The sequence below is a fragment of the Sinohyriopsis cumingii genome, chromosome 18 (genome assembly GCF_028554795.1).
Source record: "Sinohyriopsis cumingii isolate HCF-2022 chromosome 18, ASM2855479v2, whole genome shotgun sequence".
In the NCBI taxonomy this organism is placed as follows: Eukaryota; Metazoa; Mollusca; class Bivalvia; order Unionida; family Unionidae; genus Sinohyriopsis; species Sinohyriopsis cumingii.
The window spans coordinates 6,686,691-6,710,111 of NC_142978.1; the positions used below are offsets into that span (position 1 = coordinate 6,686,691).

The 23,421-nt window shown below is 35.2% G+C and overlaps 1 protein-coding gene across 5 annotated transcripts in view; it reads right to left on the reverse strand.

Moving 5' to 3' along the window:
* LOC149776022 (tyrosine-protein phosphatase non-receptor type 4-like) overlaps nucleotides 1-23,421 on the reverse strand; it is a 284,029-nt gene that overhangs the window by 160,463 nt on the left and 100,145 nt on the right. For 3 of the 5 annotated variants that reach the window (XM_089941773.1, XM_089941770.1, XM_089941769.1), the window contains 2 exons: nucleotides 21,084-21,152; nucleotides 5,838-6,092 (listed from right to left, as the gene is read on the reverse strand). In XM_089941773.1, the coding sequence (XP_089797899.1) occupies nucleotides 5,838-6,092; nucleotides 21,084-21,152 (324 nt within the window). The remainder of the gene's footprint in view (nucleotides 1-5,837; nucleotides 6,093-21,083; nucleotides 21,153-23,421) is intronic. The other 2 variants (XM_089941772.1, XM_089941771.1) reach the window with 1 other exon arrangement.

Here is a 23,421-nt window from a genome sequence, read left to right on the forward strand (position 1 = left end):
GAGTCTGTAGTGAACTTAGTTACTGATTTGGCACCGAAAGATTTCCTCAGGGATGAAAAGTCTCACTAATACTTGCAATGAAATCATGGCATCATTATTTTACTAAAACAAAAAAATCTAATTCAAAAGGTGAAAGATGTTTGAAGAAGCAAATGTCTCCATTTGTTTTAAAAAAAACATTATCTTGTTTTGTTCTGAATCAACAACAACAAAAGCAATAATGTAATAACCAATATTTTCACAGATATGTGATGGTTGTTAAAAACTTAGCTCAGTGGCTGGATAACTTGAAAATAAATATAATTATACAAAAAAAGTGAACAACTTCATTAGAAAAAGCGCTTTATTGACAACAATTTTCAATACAACTATAAACAAGTATTCGGCCATTAAACAGCATGGTTACATCCCAAATCTGTTTTTTTCAGTGTCCAGCAGGGATAGCATCCTTCTTAATTTTTTTGGGTTCCTTGGTAACTTGCAGTATCACTTATGGTCTACGTGTTTGGTTCCCACTGTATGTGTATTAAGAGATAAGTCTATGCAGCCTGTCATTTCAAACAGTATGTCATCACAGTGGTTTATATAGACTATTAAACAGACTTACTTTCAAAAACACATATTCCACAATTTTAAGTGCAAAGTAAACTCATTAGTCATAATAAATATTTAATATCAGTCTTTTTTACATGGAACCCAATAATATATTTTTACATTGCTTTTAATCTTAACCTTTCTACTATTATTTCTTAATTTAATACTGCAATAATAAAATCAAGTGAGCTATACGTTCCACACCCTACTGCAAGATGATGGGTGTTTAGTCCATTTTCAAGGTATTAACCCATACACCTGGTGAATTCCTTGGCAAACATGTTGAGAAAGGAAGAAATGACTCAAGATATTACTGCAATAACCAGGTCAACTTCACCACACCATGTTTGTTACTCTGGTGAGGAATTTATTTCTAGAGACAATAAAAGAACAAAATTCAATATGTCAAATGCCTTAAATTAACATTTTAATATGCCCTTTATATCTACTACCTAAGTGTATCATCCCTCAAATTATTGACATTTCCTTATCTCATGAACCACACAAGGATTACCCCCCTGAGTAAACAGTTATTGAAGTTTCAATCATCTGCACTACGGAATAGTGAAAAGTGTAGAAACATGGCACTGTCTACTTGCACATATTACTGGTCATCAGTTTATAAAGGAGTTATTTACCTTCAAATTCAGGCAACCTTGATTGCTAAAAAGAAAACTTCATTTAAAATAATTGCATACCTGTTGTTATCAAAATAACTTTTCCTTTGTGTTTCTATTTCAATTTCTAAATCAAGCACTAAAAAACAGGAATTATGAAATATTCTCTATTAAAAGTACCAAAGGTAAAATGGTTTCATTCAAAATAATGAAATATAGGTCACACAGACATATTTTCACTGATGGCTGTAGCACTCCTTATATATTTACTTACCATGTCATTTGACTCTACAAACAATGTACCTGAGAAAATAACCTAAACACAAAACCTAACCACAGTGTTGATTCTGGGCAGACAGGTCAATGGATGGACAAACATTTTTGGGACAGATATCATCTACCTATTAGACGGAATTGCTTTGCAATTCATCCCAATAACTGATACAATTCACACTTATTGGGCAGGGCACCTTACTCCAAATGCCCCAGCACTAAATAACCTACTTGTGTTGCTGTGCTGTAAAGCAACAAAGCAAATCAAAAAGTCACAAAACTGTCACTTCATGCAAAAAGACACCTGCATATGGATAATTATTAAGACTGAGTAAACAACACTAAAGTACTCACAAGACTATTCAACTCAAACAGGACATACTTTTATAATTATGCTACGTAATAGATTGACTGAACTTAAAAGAAGGTTTTCAAGGTGGATTTGCAAATTAGATTCAATTCACCTTTTACATCTCATCCCCTTTCCAATACACCACCTAACACTGATAATCTACTACCTAAACCTTATGGTAGTAGTGACCTATCCCACTTATGTCAATACTTGATGCCACTGACAAGACTGTTGCATTCTTGAAACCAGGGTGATTCATATTTCATTCTGGAAGTATAGGTGCCATATATACCTGCTTATAAGTTGGATACAACTGCAAACAACAAAGAGTCTGATCCGCCATTACATAATGAACCTGCAGATCAGGGTCCATGCTGTTTGTTCAACTGATTACTCCTAACAAACCCAGATCTGTGGTGCATTATAGGACAGCAGATTTAGGTCTGTGCAATTTACAGTGGGACTAGTCTTATAAGCAAGTATATATGGTTGGCCATGATGTGCTGTCACATAATGTGCTGGCAATTAGGGTCTATGTTTCTTTTCTATCAATTAATCCTAACAAACCTGCATACACCCAGATGTGCTGGCACATTATGCAGTCTGCACTTTAATCTGACCTATAAGTGGGTATATATGTTACTCAATGTGGCTTTAAGTCTGACAGGTTTAAAATCCAAAATTATTATTCATAACAAGGTGTCCCATTGGTGAACATATTTTACAGGGTCACAGACCCAAGTTAATGGTGGTCATGGTGCCCCAGACCCAAGCTAATTAAGAAGTAATGGTGGGGCATAATAAGAGATCAGACAAGTAGGGTCAGAAAGGCTGGGGGCAGTCAAGTTTGAAGATTTGCTGAAGGTCAGTTAGGAAGTAGAAGATAAAAGGGTATTGATTCTTAATTAAATCCATAGCTGTGTAATAGAAAATAAAGAATAAGAAGAATAAAAATACTGAGTTAACATGCATGAAAAATAAGGCCTCCTTGCAGCTTACAACATTAAGGTACTCCTTGCATATAACAGTATAAACCTTCTGCTTAAGAAGTCATTAAACTCCTTGCATATAATGGTAGAAACGTATGCTTATGAGGACAAGGAACTCCCTGAATATAACAGTAGAAACTTCCAGCTTATGAAGTCAAGAAACTCCTTGCATCTCTTTGTAGAAGCTTTATAGGTACAAGTTATTCTGTATATACACACTGTAAGGATGCAAATTCTTGTTGATCTATGAAGAACAAATTAATTTGGGCCAACAATTAATTAGATTTAAGGGGACAGGTGCTTATTAAATTGCTATACTGCAATGACTTCTAATGTCTGTGTTGGGAGAGGAAGTGATTCTTAATTAAGCCTTCATTTACTTAACCATTAGACAACTTAAAAAGGGAAGGGTACCTTTGATTTTATATCGGAACTGTCAGATTTGAAATTTTCCAGATCTGTGGTTTGGAATTCTGTAAGTCATGCTGACTGCAATTTTGGTGCCTAGTTACAAAAGGCAGTAAATATATTTAATCCTGATTGGTTATGCTAAATAAGAGGTGTGGTTCCCACACAAAAATTCCTTGGGGTTAAATTGTCCTCATCGAAAGAAATCTAGTCAGTTTGCAACTTTCCTGCAAGAGTGAAAATATAAGGGACCACGATACTGAATTTGGAAGAAATTCTCACATAAAACATTGGTCAAAGGGACTGGATGTCTGGAAAGTAAACGGACACAATTTTGGCAGGAGAAGTGAACAAAGCTTGAAAGCTCAAGGTATCTGCATCAATTTCATGTAGTCTGTTGATACCAATATAATGATTTGCTTGAATTTAATTGTTTATATCTGCATGAATTTATTTGTTTAAATCCATAGACCAATATTCTCGATATGAGTATAACTGTGAGTTCACCTATCTGACTTTGTAGTCTTTATTGTTATAGGAATTTCCTGCATTACTTTAGGTGATATGAGTTACGAGATTCTGTTTGAATTCACCTATCTTAGATGATTTCATGTATGATAAAGACGTGAATGTGTGTATTCACTGGAAATAACGTAGTTAATATATGTAATGAATTTCATTCATTCATTTGTGTAATTGAGACGAGAACGAAACCGCTATGTCTCGTGTAATGTTAATGGGAATCAGTGATGAAATAGACATTAGAAAGTACATTAATCTTGTGAAACTAGGTTTGTATATGGTCTGCCATGTTTAGCTTGACCAGACAGCCTTCGGTCTGTTCGAATTCCAATAGAACAATATCTGACATAACGAGAGGGGAGTAATGATCTGTTCCCAGTAGGACAACTGACAGAATATTTAGGTTGCTTCTGTTTATTTTGAAAGGGGAAATAGCTCCACGGACTTATCCACGGACGTATCCACTGAAGTATCTACTTACATATCCACCTACCACACAAAGTTTGAGGGCCGAAAAAGAGGCGGGACAGTAGGGAGGTCAGAAAAGGGAAAAAGGGAAAGGACCTAGAGGAACCACCACAGTGAAGTTTGAGTGGACCAGAATAAGCAGGTTATGAAGTTGTACAAGGCAATGACTTCGATTGTTCACTCGATTATATGATGAACCAATTCTATCATTTAAAACAGATAGACTATTTATATAAATATATTTGTGTTTGAAATTCAGTGAAAGATTTATTTCAAAAGAGAAGTGTATTTTCCTAATGTAATGTATTATCCCAATTGTTTATGTCATTGATTAACGGGCTCGTGTCATTCTGTTCTATATATCTGCCCAGATCTCTATTTATTCCATCTATAATTTCACACTTTATTTTAAAATTTACTTGATCGGAGCAACAATACCAAGGGTGATCACCCTCTAGATAATGACAGCCAAATAAAGTGGACACCTTGTAAGGTACAACCTCACAACAACACCACCAGCAGAACCTCTACACACACATACAGGTTGGATGCAACTGCCAACTGCATAGATCCAAATCTGTGTTGTATAATATGATGGCATATCCAGGTCTGTGCAAATCAATAAGAATATTGAGTAAAGCAAACAACAAAGAGGATGATCAGCTAATGTATTATGCGATGGCATATCAGGGTCTATGTGTGCAGTTGACTTATACTAAGGTATATAGAGTAGTTTGTAAACATTTCAGGTGAAAAAATCAAATGATGTAGAAGACACATAATTTTCAAGACATTAACAAAGCACCTGAACAAATTTATCAAGCTATTTGCCATAGCTGCTGGAAAGGGCAAAAAACAAATTATGCAGTCTGATGACATACTTATGGCATTATGGTCTCTGGCAACCAGTTCACCTTATATTTTATTATTTGTTTATATTATTATGTCAAAACACTGACAGTCCAATTTAGTCCTAATCAAAGGCTGAAAGAAACCCAGTGATAAACTTTGTTTATGTCTGTCAAACAACTGACACAAAATCAAAGGTGTCATAAACTTTGAAGCAAGGGGGGATCTGGAGACAGCAGTAGGGGGTTTTTGTGGAGGGATGCATGGACCGAGCCATCTTTTATATTTTCATGTCAGTTCATGCTGCAGGCCCCCATAAAATTCATACCACATGCTTAGTTTAAGTCGATCAAAACCAATTTGACTTTATGTTCATTACCATATATACTGGCATATAAATGTAATCAACACTGATACATCACATCCTGTGCCAGCAGATTCGAAGTTTGTCAGGACTAGTAAGTTCTACAAACAGTACAGACCCTTGTCTCCCATCACAGAGTCCATGTTGTTTGTTAGGACAACTCAAGATACCCTGATCTGCTCTCTCATGGTCTATACTGTTTGCAGCTCAATCCGACTTATGTGCAAACATAGACATTAATGTTCTTCCAATCTGTGTTCTACAAATACAACAAAAGTCTCAACAACCTATCCAACAACAATTCAGACTTTTCATTCACCTGGACACATCCAACGTCTTTTTTCTAAAATGGTACTGATACTAGTTTATCCTTTGGCAAAAAGAAAAAAATTACTACTTACTCGTCTGATTTCTCTGAATGAATTGATGCCTCTGATGTGCCCATCTTATAATCATGAGGAAGAGTGGCACGGTGATTATGATTGACACCATCGTAACGATGAAATGAATGATGTGCCGAATTATTCTGGGTTGTACCAGCAAAAGTTTGTGATTTGGGTATATTTCTGTACCCATCAATAATGTTTTTCTCTTCAAGAATCACATTCCTTGTGTGTCCACCCACTGTCCGCCTTGCGTACCTTTTACTAGGTGACCTGAAAAAGAATAATTGGACTTCTGAAAGGTTTTTTCCTTTGGCAAAATCATGTCACTAACTTTACACTGGATATAGTTTTCAGGGTTTGATACGATGAACATATACGATAACACCTGCCAAATGTAACACACTTAGAGAATTCCAAGACTAATCAAGATTATAGAATATATGAAATAAACTGCATTAAAGGTAAGTGCAAGTATAGGCTTCTCAATATGTAAAAAAAGGTTTGTTACTTGAGATGTATGTAAATTAAATGCTCGTATCAGATGAACATATTTAAAATATTTTTATAACTGCAATCATTTGCTCTCATGATGACAAAATTTGTATAGATATGACTCAACATTTACTAAAAATATTTTCAAGTGGTACTACGGTTTTTGTTTGAATAAAACAAAAAACAGTACAGTTAACATTACTCAGACACATACTAAAGTGCCAGTGGATTAATTTCATTCTCACAAAAAAAAAACCCGCCCTGTTAACATCACTTCTTAATTTTTACAACATAAAAAGAATCTAACTGAAAGGAAAATAGTAATAATACTCCATCTCTATTATGCCATTCATTATAACACTTCCTGTTATAAGGCAGGTATAGCAATGAATCCTATTTTATTATGGAGTAGTGAGATCATCTAGTGTACTTCTTTACAAAGTAGTCACACTATAAAGTTATACACACCGTGCCTACCATTGACAGTGTTATAATAAGGGAGTGCTGTAATAATTCTGCAAGACATGAACCCATGAAAAATTACTATTAATGTTTATGGAGGAGACTGTACAGTTATTACTGAGTTTGCTTATGACTGCATCAAATACACACGATACAGATCCACATGTACACCAACAGATCAGGGTTTTCCCTCATTCATAACACCCCAGTGTTGTCTGCAGTGGCTGAAATCCACCTCAAATGTGACCGACAGGAAGGGATATGTGTAAATTTCATGCAAATGTGGCTACCTTAACAGCCTATAAGGCATTCATACCGAGCAAATATACTGCAAAAATAGGATTGTCCTAAATGACCACCACAACAATATTTAATGATAAAGGACATGAATGTTAAAGCAAGTAATGTTTAATAATGAGAATAAAGGTAAAACCCTATGATATTAGAAATCTAACATATAACTGTTTCATGTCATGATGTCACAAGTAACACTGCAATGCACCTGTTCGTTATCTTCCAATGGTTTCGTTGGCATATGTAAATAACATATATTCATCATCTAATGTGACAACCAGCCTGTACAGACCAGTTTGTTGTTGTTGTTGATGTTGTAGGGTTTAATGCCATATTTCAGCACACAATAGGCTATACATGGCGACCAGTATTAATGGTGGAGGAAGAACCCCGGAAAACTCTAGAAAAGAACCACCAACCCACGAGAAGCTACTGGCAAGCTTTCTCACATACCCACATAAGCCGAATCCGAGACTCGAACCCACACAGAGGTGAGACGGCAGTGATCCGTAACGGAGAGCACTTTAGACCACTCGGGACCCCTCCAGTCTACCGTGACAACCAGTCTGAATAGGCCAGAAGAAATAGCTGCATTCAGTATATAAGACCATGAATGTATCCAGCCCCTTTGACATACTTGTAGAAGGTATTCCGAATGGGTTGACTGGTTTCCTTGCATGACTGCAACAGAGTCAACCCTGACCTGTTGGTGCATCATGTGACATGCTATATACAGTTGCATGTCTTATTATAAATAAGTTATATTTCTGTTAAGTGCAGACTTTTGATGGATTTCACTGGGTACAGAAATCTGAAATGCAAACACATATCTTCATTAAATCTTCACCTTCTAGATTCATTATAGAGAAAAAAGAGCAGCAGATATAAAATGTGTGATTTGGATTTTTAATGAAGCTTTAATAATTTTTCAGTCATATCACTACGATGTCTGCAGTGTGGCAGTTTACAGTTGTTGTTGTTGGTGTTCTAGGGTTTAACCCCATTTTTCAGCACAAGATAGGCTATACATGGCGGCCAGTATAACTGGTGGAGGAAGAACCCTGGAAAACCCAGGGAAGAACCACCGACCCACGAGAAGCTACTGGCAGGCTTTCCCACATACCCACGCTAGCCGAGCCTTGGACTCGAACCCACACAGACAGAGGTGAGATGGCAGTGATCTGGAACGGTCAGCGCTTTAGACCACTTGGCCATTGCAGTTTATAGTAATGTTCAGCACTGGGGCCTCATGCTGCAGAAATGTAGCATAATGTCCCACCCAGTCACATTATCCTGACACCAGACCGACCAGTCCTAACACTAACATCTTAATGCTGAACGCCAAGCGAGGCAGTTGTTAGTACCATTTTTGTAAGTCTTTGGTATGACTTGGCTGGGGATCGAACCCATGACCTTTCGCATCAGAGGCGGATGCTCTAACCAGTAGGCCACCGGAGCGGTCGCAGATATGAAATAGAACATAGTGAAATTCTATTATGTTAGGAGATAAGAAGTTACATTTGAAGATTTGGGCTCTCCTTGTACTATTAAAAGAACAAAAACTGTCAGTTTGTTTTCAGCTAATGTCTATATCTTTTACTTAAAATATGAATTTTTGATGTAAATATTATCTTAATGTGGTTTATATAATATAAAACTTGGAAATAGTTGGAAAATAAGCAGATTGCAGTTATGCATTGAAATATTTGCATGGCCTTTGTTCTAGCCATACATCATTTCTACATACTTATCAGGGGCATTTAATACCTGCACAATTTTTTGTATAAGTCATACTTTAAACGCCATTACTTGTCCATGATGCAACAGAAATTGATAACAATAAATATGGGTTTTTCTGGTAAAGAATATTCAAAACCAAGTTTAAAAAGAAACCTCCATAACTCAGCTTTAAATATGATAATACAAATCTTTCTCTCATTAAAATGTGGTAGTTGGGGCATGCTTTCTTGTGTACCCACATTGGCTGCACCTGAGAATTGATCTCGTGCAGTCAGAGGTGAGATGGCAGTGATACATAATGCTAAGCGCTTTAGACCACTTGGCCGCTCTGGGCCCCTAACCCCATACAGCATTAAATACCTGTAATACAGGGTCATAACCACTCGCAGAGTTAAGTACCTGTGATACAGGGCCAAAACCTCTCACACCATTAAGTACCTGTGATACAGAGTCCTAACACCTCACAGCATTAAAAACCTGTGATACAAGGTCATAACCACTCATGGTGTTACATACATGTGATACAAGGTCATAACCACTCAGAGTGTAACATACCTGCAATAAGGATCTTTAACTATTCACAGCATTAAGTACCTGTGATACAGAGTCCTAACCCCTCATGGTGTTAAATACCTGTGATACAGGGTCATAACCACTCAGTGTTACATACCTGTGATACAGGGCCATAACCCCTCAGTGTTACATACCTGTGATACAGGGCCATAACCCCTCACAACATTAAATACCTGTGATACAGGGCCATAACCCCTCACAACATTAAATACCTGTGATACAGGACCATAACTACTGAAAGAATTAAGGATCACTGTAACACAGTGAGAGTAGCAATAAAATACAAACCATGTTATGGCAAAAACTGTGTCATGTTCCAAACTGCAGAATAGCAGGAATGATAAAATTTTTATCAAATAATGCTCTTAAAAGGAAATAAAGATATCAGTGTACGATTCAATGTTGCATGTTGTTTTCTTTCAACCTATCCTGTCATAATTTGATAAACCAATTCAAATACAATGTTTTAATTTTGGTCATGGGTCAGTAGCAGTACTTATATCCAGAATTACATTACATCAAAGCACATGGTAATAATAGCCAAGAGCTGTAGTTTTCAATAACGAAAATTATATCAACATGTAGAAATGTCAACACTGATTTATACCTTATGTCCTTTAATCTGTACTTTGAAGCAAACACAAAATACATAAAAATTGGCACCCCACAAAGAATACTGACTTCACAATATAAATGTTTTCCAGATAAAATGAAATTAAAAAAGGCAATAATGTTGTAATGGTCTCCATTTTTGTCCAACAACAGTACTCGCAAACATTCGGTTTAACTCATCATTATACAAATAATTATTAAGAATCATGAAAAACAACTGTATGAAAAGACAGAAATACCAACACAGGGAAAAAATTTCTGGAGTTGAATTTATGCAACCTCTGCAAATCATATAAAGAATCACACAAAATTAAATCATGGAAATAAAGCAATTAGACAAACTGTACTGCCAAGTGTAAAAAATTACAAAAGAGATACAATTTCGAGAATAATAAATCTGTATGAATGTAACATGTCCTACATTTCCCGATATATACTATAGCCAGACCACATAAGATAAAAAGAAGGAGAAAAAGGAGAATAAAGATACCAAGAAAGACCGCAGTTACATTTACCAGCATATATTATGTGTATAAAATGACCATACATATTACTATGCAAACATATCTGCAGGAGACTTCATAGATCAAAGAAATATCACTGTTACAAATAGTCTTTGGCATTTTCTTTGATGTTCTTTTCATTTGTCCTCATGGTCTGGAGTCCTTGAATAGCTAAAAGTATTGATACCCACAATCAGAAAACAACAGCAACAACAATAATAATAATAATTATTTCTGGGCTGATGCTTCAGTTTATAAATGCAATGATAACATTAAAAATACTTTTCTTTAAGTTGCCAGCTTATTGGACCAAAATGATAACAACAATATGATAATAAGTTTGTTAAAGTTGCCATCTTATGAAACAACAACAACAACAACAACAACAATAATAATAATAATGTGTCAACAAACTACAATAAGATGAACAACAATAACAACAATAATAATGTTTCAATAAACAAAAGCATTAACAACAACAACAATAATAATAATAATAATTTTCTGTGAAGTTTTTAGGATATGAGACAACAATAATAAAAATAATAGTAACAATAATAATAGTAGTAAATATTTACTATAATATAATGTTGCTGCAGATTCCTTTTCAACAGCATTCCGTATCACACTACTGATACATACATCAATTTAAAAGCAGCTTCCCAATAACTGTTTTGATTCTCTTGTTTTCATGATAATTAAATTAAATAAATTATGACAAAAAAATATACGCACATGTAACATTACAAGCAATATGAAAGTATTAAAGAAGAAACAACTTTCTTCATGAAGTAGAGAAATTTGTTAAGAAAATAGATGTCTGAAATGGAACCAAAGGCAGTACCATAAGATTTAAACATGATTCAACAAGTGATGGCCAGAAAAATGGACAAGGCAGCAAGCAAATGGATAGGTGAAATGATGCTCGATGTATGGACACAAAGGAAATGAAGAAAATGAGCAACAAGGGTAATAACATGCAAACAAATGAGGATGATAAAAGCCGATCTCCATTTCAGTAATATTAACATGCATTAGCTTGCATTACACTACAGTACTGTATTTACCCATCAATAACTGACACCACACTACAAAAAAAATACATGACCATATCTGAAATCCTGTAATGGAAAGACAGATCATGGTGTATGTTATGTACTATATTTACTTGCTTAGAAGTCAGGTCAACTGGAAACTGCATAGACCCAGATCTGTCACTGCATCATGCACCAACAAATCAGTCTAAAGTGTTCATTTTTATAATTACAAGCAAACAGCATTTTACCCTGGTCAGCTAAAACACTGTACAATGACAGATATTGGTGGGTGTTGTACATCAGGGTAAATATGGAAAGTACTAAATATCTCACTCTCTCATATATACACACATCCTGAAAATGCACATTTTGAAGATCTATCTGAATATATGTTGCTTGAGCTCTACAAATACATGCAACAAAAAAAGCAAGCATGGAATCAGCTAATAGGGAGCATAATACAGGAGGTCACAGCTTGACAACACACATGGAACCTGGAATAAAAGCACACTGATGCGAAATGAAGCTGAAAGATCAACAACCTGGAAATTTATCTGTTAATTCTCTGGTGTAATACCATCAATAGAAGAAATTAACATCTTGGAAATTTTGCATTTAAATCTACTAAACGCATGATGAATTTAGCACCTCTATTTCAGATTTCAGACTGTTTATGATTTACTTGATATGTCTTAGCTCATGTACAGACTCTGCATTCCTAGTGTGACAATATTTTGTGTTATTTTACATTCCAATCAGATAAAAATTCTGCATAAACAAAGGGCCCGTAAATTAATGAAGACATGTTCCACAAAATCCATTCTTTATATGATAAATCAACAAGAAAATGCAATATGGCTCAATATCATACCATGCCACATTGGTCCAAATGATATGGTTTTCATTGAACACTGATGTGCATTGCAAGAGACATTTATATACCATTCTATGTGATTCCAGAAGCAAAAGGTGAGAAAATGAACTAAATGTTAACCCTAGCCTTAGTAATAATGCCAGACAGATAACAGATGAGAAAATGACCTAAATGCTATCCCTAGCCTTAGTGTTAGTGCCAGACAGATAACAGATGAGAAAATGACCTGAATGCTAACCTTAGCCTTAGTGTTAGTGCCCAACAGATGAGAAAATGACCTGAATGTTAACCCTAGCATTAATGTTAATGCCAGACAGACTGATGGACAGACAGACATCATCACAATGCCAATCCCATCTGCTTTGTAATCCAGCCAAAAGGGAAATTAATTATATCTAAATGAAGCAGTTGCAGTGATATGATAAAAACCAAGCCAACTGGCAACTAAAATACACCATCTGAAGGACAACAAGGCAACTCAAATACACCATCTGAAGGACAAACAAGGCAACTAAAATATACATTACAAATATAAAATGACATCATTTAGAGAACAAACAAGGCAACTAAAATAAGCCATTTGGAGAACAACAAGGCAACTAAAATACACCATCTGGAGAACAAGGCAACTAAAATATACCATCTGAAGGACAACAAGGCAACTCAAATACACCATCTGAAGGACAAACAAGGCAACTAAAATATACATTACAAATATAAAATGACATCATTTAGAGAACAAACAAGGCAACTAAAATAAGCCATTTGGAGAACAACAAGGCAACTAAAATACACCATCTTGAGAACAAGGCAACTAAAATATACCATCTGGAGAACAAGGCAAGTAAAATATACCATCTGAAGGACAAACAAGGCAACTAAAATATACCATTTGGAGAACAACAAGGCAACTAAAATACACCATCTGGAAAACAAGGCAACTAAAATATACTATCTGGAGAGCAAGGCAACTAAAATAACCATCTGAAGGACAAACAAGGCAACTAAAATATACCATTTGAAGAACAACAAGGCAACTAAAATACATATCTGGAAAACAAGGCAACTAAAATATACATTACAAATATAAAATTACATCATCTAGAGAACAAACAAGGCAACTAAAATAAGCCATTTGGAGAACAAGGCAACTAAAATACACCATCTGGAGAACAAGGCAACCTAAATATACCATCTGGAGAACAAGGTGGCAACTAAAATGCACCATCTGTAAAACAATAAGGCAACTAAAATATACCATCTGAAGGACAAACAAGGCAACTAAAATATACCATCTGGAGAACAAGGCAACTAAAATATACCATCTGGAGAACAACAAGGCAACTAAAATATACCATCTGGAGAACAACAATGCAACTAAAATACACCATCTGGAGAACAACAATGCAACTAAAATACACCATCTGGAGAACAAGGCAACTAAAATATACCATCTGGAGAAAACAAGGCAACTAAAATATACCATCTGGAGAACAACACGGCAACTAAAATATACCATCTGGAGAACAACAAGGCAACCAAAATATACCATCTGGAGAACAAGGCAACTAAAATATACCATCTGGAGAACAAGGCATCTAAAATATATCATCTGGAGAACAACAAGGTAACTAAAATACACCATCTGGAGAACAACAAGGCAACTAAAATATACCATCTGGAAAACACTAAGGCAACTAAAATATACCATCTGGAGAACACTAAGGCAACTAAAATATACCATCTGGAGAACAACAAGGCAACTAAAATATACCATCTGGAAAACAACAAGGCAACTAAAATATACCATCTGGAGAACACTAAGGCAACTAAAATATACCATCTGGAGAACAACAAGGCAACTAAAATATACCATCTGGAAAACAACAAGGCAACTAAAATATACCATCTGGGCGAACATTAAGGCTTAGATTCTCTTATACAGTAATTAGCTTGTGTATTAATGGAATTCAGTCCTTTACATTATACTTCACTTTGTAAAAACAAAGCTCTTGTGTAATCTTGCAAATAATCTCAACTGGGATGAACAGACATCCACAAATCGATTTTCACACTACAAAAAAAAATCAATAGACTTTCCTGTTGTCACATGTGAGCACATAAAAAAGGATTCTGAGTCCAGTTACTTGGCTTGCTTACTTCAATGTCAGAAGGTTATTAAAATTGTATTATTAATTCAATGTATTTTTTAGTATGAATTTTGATAAGTCTCTTTTTCAAGAATTATTTACAGAAACCTACACTGTAATAAGATCAAAATGAGGTATATATCTCTGTAAAACATACACCCAGCTGGAAAATCAAAGACCCAGATTTGTCCTTACTTGATATACCCAAGATGTATCAAGGTGTATCCTGTTCACTCAAAAATCTAAACAACAGTGGTCCTTTGGTATACTGTTGCCCTTCTTATAATGCATGTATGGTCCCTCACTACAAAGTCCATCAGTGTACTGCTACCACTCATGTAATGCATGTTTGGCCCCTCTCTACAAAGTCCATCAGTGTACTGCTACCACTATGAATGCATGTTTGGCCCCTCACTACAAAGTCCATCAGTGTACTACTACCATGTAATGCATATTTGGCCCCTCCCTACAAAGTCCATCAGTGTACTGCTACCATGTAATGCATATTTGGCCCCTCCCTACAAAGTCCATCAGTGTACTGCTACCATGTAATGCATATTTGGCCCCTCACCACAAAGTCCATCAGTGTACTGCTACCATGTAATGCATGTATGGTCCCTCACTACAAAGTCCATCAGTGTACTGCTACCACTCATGTAATGCATATTTGGCCCCTCCCTACAAAGTCCATCAGTGTACTGCTACCATGTAATGCATATTTGGCCCCTCACTACAAAGTCCATCAGTGTACTGCTACCATGTAATGCATGTATGGTCCCTCACTACAAAGTCCATCAGTGTACTGCTACCACTCATGTAATGCATATTTGGCCCCTCACTACAAAGACCTGGTACAGTGCTGCCCCTCATATAATGCATCCATTTTCACTTGCTATAAAGCCCTTCATTACACTACTGCCATTTAATGCACATATGGTCACTCATTATAAAGTTCTTTTAGTTTAATATTGTCATACATATGGCCTCTCGCCACAAAATTCTTCATTGTCATATTGCCACTCATATAATGCATGTTTGGTTCTTTACTATAAAGTTCTTTTAGTATACTATTGCCACTCATATGATGCATATATGGTCCCTCACTATTTAGCCCCTCTATATACTGGTATGCTTCATACAATACATGCATGGTATCTCATTATAAAGTCTTTCCGTATGCTACTGCCACTCATCTATGGTCTCTCACTATGAAGCCCACAGTATACTGCTTTCTCCTCATATATTGCAGACATGGTCTCTCACTATAAAGCCCCTCTGTATACTGTTGTTCCTCTTATAATGCATGTATGGTCCCTCACTATGAAATACCACTTTATTGCTGCCTCTCTTATAATTCACACATGGTTCCTCACTACAGAATACCAATATACTGCAGCCTCTTAAAGTGCAGACATAGTTCCTCACTATAAAGCACCCGAGTATAATACTGCCCCTCTGATCAAGGATTACATTCAGATATCTAAATTCTACTATATCACTGCTGTTTTTTTCAATAAAGTTTAGTTCTTTGCTAATGAGAATCACTAATGTTGTGATTTCAGTTATTATACTACCTTGCCATTTCTGTTTGCTGCATACTAGCTATTCAGTCCAATTGAAAACAACACAGATAATGTGCCAGCAGATCAGGGTCTATATTTTTGACTTACTGATTACTCCTAACTGCATAGACCCAGATGTGTTGGCACATTATGCAACAGCAGATCTGGGTCTATGCAGTCTGCACTATGATCGGACTTACATGCAAGTAAATATGGTTCTATTAACACAGCTTTGTTGGGACACACCTTCCTCAATTATAAGATGAATCACTTTCATGGTTTTCAAGAAAAGCATTATAAAACGGGAGCTCATAAAATAAATTACACAGACTACGATCTGCAGTTGCACTGTGAAACAGAACATTTGAATATATGCTTTTTGTTATTTGTTATTTTTAATTCAAGGAAATATATTACTTATCTTGCTATCATTAAATGTAAAACATGTCCATGACTGGGCACTAAGTAATTCATATGAGTATATGATTTATCTTGCCATTTTTAGCAGTAAAACATGTCCATGACTGGGCTCTAAATAATTCATACAAGTATATGATTTATCTTGCCATTTTTAGCAGTAAAACATGTCCATGACTGGACACTAAATAATTCATACGAGTATATGATTTATCTTGCCATTTTTAACAGTAAAACATGTCCATGACTGGACACTAAATAATTCATACGAGTATATGATTTATCTTGCCATTTTTAGCAGTAAAACATGTCCATGACTGGACACTAAATAATTCATACGAGTATATGATTTATCTTGCCATTTTTAGCAGTAAAACATGTCCATGACTGGACACTAAATAATTCATAAAAATATATGATTTATCTTGCCATTTTTAGCAGTAAAACATGTCCATGACTGGGCACTAAATAATTTATACAAGTATATGATCTTGCCATTTTTAGCAGTAAAACATGTCCATGACTGGACACTAATGAACTAATTCCCAGGTTGCTTCATCCTTCATGAATGTCATTTCTTTTTTTTAAGATCAAGCACATTCCATTGTCAGAACCTGCCAATGCTGAAGAAAGTATAAGAACTGCTGAAAGCATTGCACATTGGAAACCATAATTTCCCATGTATAACACACCCAAAACTGTAAACAGTTGTCCCAGATCTGCCAATGCATATCATATGTACTCGCTCATAAGTCTAGTCCAACTGCAAACTGCACAGACCCAGATCTACCACTGCATAATGTGACAGTAGATGTGGATCAACGCTGTTTGTTATGAGTAATCGGTAGAAGGAACAACAAAGACCCTGCTCTGCAGGTGCATTATGGTATTGCAGATCAAGATCTTTGTTATTGTGCAACTTGCGTCAAATATTACGTGGTAAAATATGGTAATATGCCAACAGTTCAGGATATACCATGCATACCATCTTTGACCTAAATATCTGGACATAAAATGTTTACTTTTGCTAAGTATACTAATGAAAAGTAAAATTTTCAGAAATATTTTTGTCTGGAAAATAATATCTTTATTGTGCATCTGTGCCCTGCATGTTTGTGTTATATCCTTGCTGTCAATAAAGTAGATTTTCATGTTAATATTCTGAATGTTTTTCTTTTACAGATAAATAATTCAGGTTGCATTTCTGGTGTTTTTGTCTTTAAATTATGTTGGCTTGCCCACTGTGTACTTTTACTGCCACTGGTAATAAGTGTGCACTAACCCCAGTGATATAATTCAATGATATAATTATTGTACTTCAATTCTGTAAACTCCAGGCAAGTTCATGACCCATGGAATATATGACAGGGCTTAATCAGACTTGGCAAAATAATAGTAAAATCAGCTGATTAAATGGGCCGTGGCTATTGGAGAACTGAACTCGTCCAAGGATGGTGGATGCAACTCACAAGCATACCAAACCAGGTCGGTTGCATCTTTGGGAATGGAATATAGGTCCCATTTTCTTTGCTGGACATACCCAAACATATATTGAAAATGCCTTTAAAACCAACAAAACCCCTGCATAATACCCAAGCAAAAACAGTTTAATAAAGCCCAAGAAGCCTCAATCTTCACTAATAACTTATCAACAAATGTTACCCAGACTATAATAACTATGTCAACTGATCAATGGGAGCTCGTTCTAATACTGTTCACATTTCAAAATATAAATACTGTCAATTACAAAAATAACATCATCAAAATGATTTATATCTATTCATATTATCTGAAAGGTACTCCGTATCTTCATTCAAAATGTTTTAAATGACCTAGACACCATAATTCCAAATATAATGATGATTGCCCTAAACAAGTAAATGGGCAAACTCACTTAGGCTCAGGGATATAAAAGTACTCTAGGTAGAAACACCTATCTGATCAAATCCAAAATATGGTAATGAAAGAGAAATCTGCCATCAAATAGAAGGGACACAAGAAGAACTTGCAAAAATACTTGCATGCAGCAGATGTTGACCAATTTTTAGCAATAAATATTTACCCCGTTTTATTTACTGTAATATGGTAAAATTTAAAACTTTATATGACACAGGTTGATCCGCTTTATTTGCAATATGAATTGCCTTCATTAGGTCTTCAGGGTTTATCACACTGAGTAATCCCGAGTTATTAAGCATGTCAGTTGTTTTTATTGATGCCTACTGACAACAAGTTAAGGGGGCTCCGAGTGGCCAAGTGGTCTAAAGCACTCACTGTTACAGATCACTACCATCTCACCTCTGTCTGCATGGGTTTGAGTCTCGGGTTTGGCCAATGTGGGTATGTGAGAAAGCTTGCCAGTAGCTTCTCGTGGATCGGTGGTTATTCCCCGATTTTCCCCGTGTTCTTCCTCCATCATTAATACTGGCTGCCATGTATAGCCTATCTTATGCTGAAAAATGGCGTTAAAGCCCACAACAACAACAACAAATTAAGTAATCCACATGATATTACAAGTAATCGAAACAATTTTCAGTATCAGTCATCGGTTCAAACACCTGTTTTTACAAGTATGCATAAACATTCCTTACTTTAAATTCCAATTTAAATGTTTTATTTTTGTCAGCTTTCAAATAGTAATTATTGTCAGAAAATTAGTTTTTACTTTTAAAAATCATTACAAACTTATGGTGATGAGCCAGATATTAAGGTCAATTTCTGTACTCATATATAAGTCTAACCCAAACATCATAGATCCAGACATACCACTGCATAATGTAAAAGCAGACCTGGGTCTATGCAGCTTGTTAGGACAAAGCAATAGTACAAAAACAAAACTGACGATGACCTGCCAGTGCAGTATGCAATGGCACATAAGGTCCATATTGTTCATAGCTGGATCCGACTTATAAGTAAATATGGTACACTCTTTCTTAAAAGAAACAATGTAGACTTTCCTCTGTTGATGCAGTAAGCAACAGATCTGGGACAAGACTATTCAAACTTAGGTGAGATACACTTAGGTAAATATGGTGACTGCATGTAAACACAGAGAAATGGTACAGCCAATCCTGTCCTTTATGACAGTTTATTTATCACAAATTTTAAAAACATCATTCATGGAACTTTCCTACCAATAATGTGTTATCTTTCTAATGAATTAACAATTTTTATTCAGCTAATTGCAAAGCAAGCTGAAAATTGACATTACAACCAAAAATAAATGAAATTGGAGGGGGAAGCTGACTTTTGTTACATCAAAAATTTCATTTTACATCAAATTGACAGCACTTGTCACCCAAGAGCAACTGAATATTATTCTTTTCAATAACTTAATTCTTTATCTAATATAAAAGTAGACTTTAATTTTGGCAAATTGTAGAGCAGTTTATTTCATTAAATATACAGCAAGTTCCAACAACCCATGTTAAGAATATCCACACAAGTATTTACTTCTCATTACATTTCAGTAAGTCTTAGCCACTGGGGTGCTTTCGTGTCCCTTGTATTGACAGCATCACTAATTAACTAATGTCCCATTTTGAAAATTGATTTTCTTTATATACATATGATCAGCTTTTTGTCACACCTGCCTCTCAGTCAGCAAAACTAAAACCTTCACCACTGAGATTAATCTAAAGTTTGTACAGACATATGGATGGACAGGCAGACAGACAAAAACACCAAAGCAACTGCTATGGTCAGTTAACAAAGGCTCGACAGTTAAGACAACATTGATCATTTTCTAATAGCAATCAATGTTTGCAGGATCTTGCATTTATTTCAAGGATTTTTAAACAGGGCTCTATATGTTATGTGGACATTAACAATTACAACACGCAAACAAAGTCAATTAGACTGTTGTTAAAAATTGGGTGCAAATGTACTGTGCAAAGTGTGCAACAGAAATGTGTCCATTACAAGCTGCCTATCAGTTTAGTAAAGACTTTTGAAAATTAGGAAATTAAATCATAGAGCCAACATTTACAAGCAACTGTTGTGAATATTTTCTGTGCCTCAGAGATGTTAGTACAGCTGCTATCCCTATTTAAATGACAGAATAAACAGTCTTAAAGCTTAACACTGTCTTAACAACATTGAACTGCTATACCACAACTGTGGTGGATGATGGTATGTTAATTTGCCCAGCAGCTTATGACGAGTTGAAAATCTTGCTGATCAACTAATGTTATGCCACTTGCCCACAATTAAATATAGAAATATGAGGAAAAACTTCTGATTTTTGTGTATAATTACATTAGAATCTCAATGCTGAGGCAGTTAACTACATTACTAATAAATTTACACCCATCTTTTTATTGTATGATTCAGATTCTGTGTAACTTGCAATTTGAACAATTAAATCATTGACTGTACAAATGAGGACTGTGTTTACATTCTACATCCAAGCAATGCAGCAGCACAAGGTTGCCATGGTTCCTACATGAATTAGCAGGATTATCTACAAGTCTTAGACATCTACAGAAATCAGCAAAACTTAGTAGCATTCCAGCAGAAGGGACAATATTACAGCAAGCTGCTCACCTAGAAAATGTGCGTTCAATTTTTGCTCGCCGCTTGCTCTCTTCAAGCGTCTGGTACTCAGTTCTACCACTGGAAGAAAAGCCATGTTTGTAAGAAGTAGAGTCTGAAAGGTGGGCTATGGGGGATAACTCACACCAAAATGAAGAAGGTTGGGTGGAGGGATTGATGGAATGCATACCATGGGCATATTGTATATGTTGGAACATGCAATGTTTCATTAAATATGAAGAAAAAAAATGAATTTGGAATGCACAAAGCAAAAGAGGAATATTTGAATAAATTAAATGTAAAAAGCTACAAACGGTTATAACATTAAATTTTCCCTACAACCTCTGTGCAAAATGCTATTAAGTTTCAACATGCAAAATAGTTATACCAGGGACATATTGTGCCCATGAAAAGTTACTTCTCATAAATTTTCTCAAAATTTCAATCTATATGACAATGTTTGAAAATGGATATTGAGTTTGATTTATAATATAAGAAAATAGTTACAAAATCAACCTAAAGGGGCTATGAAAAGATCCATATAATAAGACCAGATCAGGCAGTCAACTAGAATACTCAATATCAAAAGCAGTAAAAGGAGGCAGATATATACTTCATTTGCAACAGGAATTGTCTGTTATACTTCTAGGGCCAGATATCCATTTTACATAATAACTGCTATTTTATGCTGAAATTTTTTTCATTTTTAAGACATGCAACCCACATTTTGTTGTGCCCCCCCCCCCTTATGTCAATGTAAATTTTGATGTCTTTAGCTTTAAGTGAATAAACAAACAAAGAAAAAAAACACAAACATCACAAAAATGAGAAAACCATAAGATATGGTCTGCTTTTCTTAAATGTTATGAAGAGAGAGTCTTTAAAAGCTTGAACTGGAAGCTGGGACACTACCAAAAAAAACTATAAATATCCATCCAGAAATTGCAACACAATTATTATGCACTCATTTAAAGCCTTTCGAAATACTCTTACTTATCTCTATTTAAAATTCAGACCCAATTTCTCGACAACTAATGTGCTTTTATTCCAGTGAAGTTAAAGAAAAGCAAGGACACTGAATGGTCTTTGAAATGTTTACTCCACAGTTTACCTGTCCCGCATTACTTCCCCTAATATGGTTTGGTTTGCTGGTGCAGCAACAAGCATAGTAAATTACCTTGCCCAAGGACACACCATGGTCGACAACTGATATGGTAGGATTCAAAACCTAAACCTGCATACTTTTAGTTTAACTTCGACATCCTATGACTTGAATTAAAATGAAGATGGACTTAAATATTAAATATTTAAAGTTTGGTTTCTCTACACACACAAAATTTTGATTGTATTGGTTTACTCAAAGTACTGCATTTAATTTAAGGGTGTGAGTCAAAGATTTATCCTCAAAACATTTTGAGAATGCAGTGCCTATACACTAAGCCATTTGAGACAAGGGCAGATAATCAGCCTGATGATTAAGACTCAATCTGTTATCATGTGTGCTGGAATATATTCACAAAATACCCCACCCAATTAATTTAAAACCAGGGAGTAAAAAAAAACATTCAAAATTTGTTATCTGGACCATTGACTATGTGCGATTTCATAATGCTTCAAACTTGCCTAGCTTGAAATTCATTGGTGGTCTGAATGGAATTTCAAATAACGGATAAATCTGTCTGACAGCTGTAGTCAGCCAGGGAAGATCATCAATTTCAACTGATAACACAACATATTGATTTAATCAAATCATTTTCACCAGATGACACAACAGAGTGAGTTACTTAAAAGAATTTCACCAGATAACATATTGATTTAATCAAATCAATTTCACCAGATAACACAATAATGATTTAGTGATTTATTCAAATGAATTTCACCAGATAACACAATAATGATTTAGTGATTTATTCAAATGAATTTCACCAGATAACACAACATATTGATTTAATTAAATTTCATTAGATGACACAATGGTGATTTATACATATGGATTTCACTAGACGACACAACAGTGATTTATTCAGATACATTTCACCAGATGACACAAACAGATTAATTTAATCAAATCAATTTCACCAGATGACACAACATAGTGAATTATTCAGATACATTTCACCAGATGACACAAACACATTAATTTAATCAAATCAATTTCACCAGATGACACAAGATAGTGATTTATTCAAATCAATTTCATCCCAATATCATGATCATTACACATTACAGTGTGATCTCCAATAAAGGACACATCCCTTAGATGATCATTTCTTATATTTACTTAGTGTCTGCCTCTTCAGTCATTTTTAAACATTGTATATCACTAAAGGTAGAAGAATACTCAAAACAT